At 40.9% G+C, this 5,682-nt stretch overlaps 1 protein-coding gene across 1 annotated transcript; it reads left to right on the top strand.

Moving 5' to 3' along the window:
- LOC133922276 (LRR receptor kinase SERK2) lies at positions 1-5,292 on the top strand. Its single transcript, XM_062367524.1, has 11 exons — positions 1-392; positions 1,369-1,501; positions 1,625-1,696; positions 2,235-2,378; positions 2,475-2,546; positions 2,655-2,720; positions 2,808-2,878; positions 2,996-3,136; positions 3,461-3,802; positions 4,138-4,532; positions 4,668-5,292. The coding sequence occupies exons 1-11, from the start codon at positions 320-322 to the stop codon at positions 4,977-4,979; spliced, it is 1,821 nt and encodes a 606-aa protein (XP_062223508.1). The 5' UTR covers positions 1-319; the 3' UTR covers positions 4,980-5,292.
- Positions 5,293-5,682: the final 390 nt, after the last annotated feature.

Raw genomic sequence — 5,682 nt, 5'->3', positions numbered from 1 at the left:
AGTGCACGGCCCACGAATCCGAATAATCCCCAACCCAGAGAAAATAAGCAAAAAAGACAAGAAAGGAGAAACCGCTCGACAGCTCGAGGTTCTTCCTCTTCCTCTTCACTTTCGCGTTACCTGCTCATCCCAAATTCACCCACCGAAACCCTCGAGTCCGCCGCGGACCGTGCGATTCCGGCTTCCAAGCACCACGCCGCCTGACCGCGCTGCAGTTCCCGGGGGCTGCCGCCGCCAGCCCCCCCACCCCCCCCCCAGTGGAGCTGGGCCGCTGGAGTGGTTTGGAGTGGAGATCCATCCGGAGTAGAATCTTGGCAAGATGAGGGAGCTGCGCGTCGTTTTGCTGATTCTAGTGATATCTTTGCCGTGCTTCTCTGCATCCGATCGCCAAGGTACTACCAACCTCCCCTTCCATTCCTGCGAGGCCACGCTCCCAACGACCATCGCTTGCCTCCCCGAGCTTCCGCAGGAATGCACTATAGTACCTGTTAGCTTAACAATTGGGGATTTACTTGTATCCTTAATCCGTTGCTATGTTATACCCAGTGTTTTGAAAAGCACTAGGCGCTAGTTGGGCGGTGGGGTGGCGTCTAGCACCTAGGTGGCAATAAGGTGGTTAGGCGGCCGCTAGGCGGTCTAGGCGGCAATTTGTCGATTGGCGGGAGGGTGTTGCCTTGCGTGAAGATGCCGCCTAGACGGTCCAGGTGGCTGATTTTTTAAGTGATATCAGCAATAAATTAGCTTACACTTAGGTACTTGATAACAATATCACACCTTTCAGCAACTTGAAGTAACCGGCTAAACACGACATTTACCGTAAATGTCAATATAGATTTAGGGCTATTTCGAAAGAAGTGTGTCAACATGCTTATTAATGTTGCCTGGACCAACTAGGGTCTTCACGCACCAATGAAAGGTCATGTAACTGCGTATATGGAAAAGTTCACAAACTTTGATATGTTAAGCAAAATATAGAAAGTTATACACATTTACACACTAGTATATGGCATTTTGAATATTCTGTCTTCGGATTTGTATGTGTGAAAAACCTTGAGGGTGGATATAAGCATCGAGGGAACACTCACGGTAGAGCATGCCACATGCATTAATCTTCTTTCTCTCTGTTAGTGGTCATAACCAGTAACTGTATTTCTCAATGGTTATGATTTGGTTCGATCTGTCGGGGATGATTTAGGCATATAAGTTGGTGGGCATGAAGGAACTAAGTCAGTTGGATTCTTCAGGGATAATTTGGGCATTTAGAGAAGAAGAAATTGTATTCCTCAATGGTTAAGCCTTGAATGGATCTCTGGTTTTCAAAACTCAAATACCTTTTCTCAAAACTGAATAACTGACTTTAATTCACAGGGGATGCTTTATATGATATGAAACAAAAACTGAATGTTACTGGCGGTCAGCTCTCCGATTGGAACCAAAATCAAGTAAACCCTTGTACATGGAATTCTGTCATTTGTGACAATAGCAACAATGTCATTCAAGTGTAAGTTAGAGCCCCTGCACATTATTTTCTTTGTTTGCTTTCATTATATATTGATGTTGTTGAAGTGCTTATGTTTCCCCTCTGATCTTGTTTATTTCTTGGTTCATCTTGATGCTCTTGTAGAACATTGGCTGCACGAGGATTCACTGGTGTTTTGTCACCAAGAATTGGAGAACTACAATATTTGAGTGTCCTGTGAGTACAATATCTTATTCTTTAGATTAAATAATACTTTTGATGGAATTCACTTTTATGAACATGGAAAGGGAGGGCAACTACCTATATTAAATTATTAGAAAGAGGAAATTCTTTTTCCAGAAAATTACTATATGTTGTTTAAAATAAAAAAAATTAGGCATGAGTACATCCAATAAGATTATATTGACTCCAGAAACTTCGGCTAGTCTAATAATCAATTCCTCTATTCAGTCTTATTGTTCTGAGTTGCCTCTGTGGATAGACATGTCTAACTTTTCTTCATGTCTTTAGTTGATATTATTTTTTAGTGAAACAAGATTAAAGTGGGCTAGCCATCTATGCAAGTAAACTAGGATTTACACTTTGTAGTAATGTCACAAATTCTAACAGTTTGGATTTCAGAGGAATTGGTCAAGTGCTGGTTATTAACTGTAGATGTGTGTCATGCATGAACTAATGTTAAAGCTTGGTACAATATGATTTTCTAATACTTCTCTCCAACTACTATGAAACTATGTTGCATATGATCTTGCAGGTCATTGGCCGGTAACAGGATTACCGGTAGCATACCAGAGCAGTTTGGTAATCTTTCTAGTTTGACAAGCTTAGATTTAGAAGATAACCTTTTGGTTGGAGAAATACCAGATTCTCTTGGCAAGCTTTCTAAGCTACAGCTGTTGTAAGTAATTTAAAATCGTTGTTCCCTACTTGTTATCAATAGAGCTATAATGATTTGACATTTTTCGTGTTTTCTTCCTTCCTGTCTCATGACCAGGATACTGAGTCAAAACAATTTTAATGGGCCAATTCCTGATAGCATAGCAAACATTTCAAGCTTGACAGACATGTAAGAGTATCATTTTTTGTTAAGTATGATCTCCTTTTAGGTTTCTGCTAACTCGACTTCATTTAAATGTGCTTGTCATATGTTGACTATACTTTGTTTTTATGACAGCCGCCTGGCATATAATAATTTGTCCGGTCAGATACCTGATCTTCTGTTTCAAGTAGCACGGTACAAGTATGTCAAGATTGTTCCAAATGTTTTTACAGTCTGAGTTTTTTCTAATCCTGAATGAGTGATAAAATTTCCTTTTATCATGAGCAGCTTTTCTGGTAATCACTTAAATTGTGGATCCAACTTCCCCCATTCTTGTACATCTAGCATGTCCTATCAGAGTAAGCTGTATTCTGACTTCTGTATTTATAAATTTACCGATAATAGTTTGTCTGTTAGAATAGATAGTTGCCTTATATATTACGAGTCCTAATTGTTCTATAATTATCATCTTACAGGTGGATCCCATAGCTCAAAAATTGGCTTAATACTTGGAACCGTTGGAGGAGTAATAGGGCTTCTTATCATAGTAGCTCTGTTTCTAATCTGTAATGCAAGGAGGAAAAGCCATCTGCGGGATGTTTTCGTGGATGTATCAGGTTCCATGCCCTTGTAGTTGACATGTTGTTTTTACTCTTCTACATTGGTTAATAGTCTTACTAATGGCTTAGCACAACTGTTACAGTACTTTAAAAATTATATAATTTTGGACCTGCCAAAAAACGAGCAAGTAAACCTACCCCTTGATACTTGATTATTAATATACATCAGCGCATGTGTTTCAGTTATTAAAAACATGATTTTCTAATCAGAACACTGAACCTGCCGTCAGCAATTGGGCATTGAGTTAATAATTAGAGTTTCAAGTTTGCATTGGAATTGTATGAATTGACCTAAGTAACATAACAATTTACGATCCGCAGGCGAGGATGATAGACAGATTGCATTTGGCCAGCTCAAAAGATTTGCGTGGCGAGAACTGCAGATTGCAACTGATAATTTCAATGAAAGAAATGTTCTCGGACAGGGAGGTTTTGGGAAGGTCTACAAGGGAGTTCTTCCAGATGGCACTAAGATTGCTGTAAAACGATTGACTGATTATGAGAGTCCTGGTGGGGAGGCTGCTTTCTTGCGTGAGGTGGAGCTCATTAGTGTTGCAGTTCACCGCAATCTTCTAAGGTTGATTGGCTTCTGCACGACACAAACAGAGCGCCTACTGGTCTATCCATTTATGCAGAATTTAAGTGTTGCTTACCGCTTAAGAGGTATTATTTTTCGTACTTGTCCATCCACCAACGTCCTACTTGTCTATGTAGTTTTCTCATATGTTCCACTGTTAATACATGAAAGGAATTTTCACTATTGTTTGCTTTTCTGTATGGGCAAAATTTTACCATTTGCTAATTGGCATATGGTGAACAATTAACTTCTCAGTTAACATTTAGCTAAGCCTTTAGTTCATGGGCTTGATTTGTTACATCAATAGACTAACAAATTTTCCAATGGTGAAAAAAACGTTAACTTGTTTAGCCTCTTTCTTTGTTCAGTATTTCATGTCGATCTCATGTCATTTGTGTCCAATGTGCTGAACATTATCCAGATTTTAAGCCCGGAGAACCCATCTTAGACTGGCCTGCAAGGAAACGGGTGGCTATAGGTACAGCACGTGGACTTGAGTATTTGCATGAGCACTGCAACCCCAAGATCATACACCGTGATGTCAAAGCTGCGAATGTTTTGCTTGACGAGGATTTTGAGCCTGTTGTTGGTGATTTTGGCCTCGCTAAGCTAGTAGATGTGCAGAAGACATCCGTGACAACACAAGTCCGCGGAACTATGGGTCACATAGCACCTGAGTACCTGTCCACAGGGAAGTCGTCTGAGAGGACTGATGTTTTTGGCTACGGGATCATGCTTCTTGAGCTTGTGACTGGCCAGCGCGCTATTGACTTCTCACGTTTGGAGGAAGAAGATGATGTGCTACTGCTTGATCATGTAAGCCTTGTTTCTTTTTTTTCCTTACAAATTTTGATAGCTTTGATCATTGCTTCTTTCCTTACGAAATGTTTGAAACTGGCTCCATCCATGATGCAAACTGATTCCTTTATGTGTTACTACGGGTACATGTAGGTAAAGAAGCTACAGAGAGAAGGGCATCTGGGCTCCATTGTGGACCGCAACCTGAATCAGAATTACGATGAGGAGGTTGAGATGATGATACAGATAGCATTGCTGTGCACGCAGGCATCACCTGAGGACCGGCCATCCATGTCAGAAGTGGTTCGAATGCTGGAAGGAGAGGGCTTGGCAGAGAGGTGGGAGGAGTGGCAGCAGGTGGAGGTGACGAGGAGGCACGAGTATGAGCGGATGCAGCGGAAGTTTGACTGGGGCGAGGACTCCATCTACAACCCAGAAGCGATAGAGCTGTCTGCAGGTAGATGAAAATCAGCAGCAATGGGTGTGCATGAATGCAGTGCAACCCGTGTGTGTACTGTATGTAACCGTTGTTGTCTGTGGAGTAGATATTAGATAGATATGTTGATAAGATGATTCAAACAAACTTGTTGAGCAATAGCATGAATGTGGATGAAATGGGCCGGATAAATGGAAGTAGATAGATTATTGTAACTGTATTAATTTTGTTGGTCATAACCGAACCTAGGCAGTGTTTGTGCGCCATGGACGTGCTTAACATTCATCTGTAGTCGCCAACTGTGGATAAGTCAGCGTATACTATTATTTTCTTCCTCTTGAATTTTTGTACCCCTTAGTAGTTGCAACAATCTGTTTTATTTAGTGTCCGGCCAGAGCATTGACTGCTCCATCGATCTTGAGGAGAACCAAGATAGCTTCTCAGTGACACAACCTGATTATAGTTCGGTTAAGATTGCTCTGCCTCCATGTTAACATGATAATCTTTCTACAACTGAAATAATATGGACAAGGGGATGAACATTACTGGAGTACGTTTTTAGCATCCATAGTATACAGATCTCTCTTATCTTTGCTTTGATTTTATCATTTTGTGTTTTGTACTGTATAGATTAGGGGTAAAAAAGGATACACAACTAGTAATGTTCTTCAACGGCTCAACTCTATGGTGATCGGTCTTACTGCCCTGAGGCTGATGCAATTATACAACTTC

The sequence above is a fragment of the Phragmites australis genome, chromosome 6, assembly GCF_958298935.1.
Source record: "Phragmites australis chromosome 6, lpPhrAust1.1, whole genome shotgun sequence".
NCBI classification, from domain to species: domain Eukaryota; kingdom Viridiplantae; phylum Streptophyta; class Magnoliopsida; order Poales; family Poaceae; genus Phragmites; species Phragmites australis.
The sequence above is the reverse complement of the archived record's forward strand: the minus strand, read 5'-3'. Positions and strand labels throughout refer to the sequence as shown.

Bases quoted from the DNA above. Each gene is read 5' to 3' on its own strand.
- LOC133922276 (XM_062367524.1), top strand. From the start codon at position 320: ATGAGGGAGCTGCGCGTCGTTTTGCTGATTCTAGTGATATCTTTGCCG. The intron at 1,502-1,624 runs GTAAGTTAGAGC...ATGCTCTTGTAG, and splicing joins AGCAACAATGTCATTCAAGT to AACATTGGCTGCACGAGGAT. The intron at 2,879-2,995 runs GTAAGCTGTATT...ATCATCTTACAG, and splicing joins ATCTAGCATGTCCTATCAGA to GTGGATCCCATAGCTCAAAA.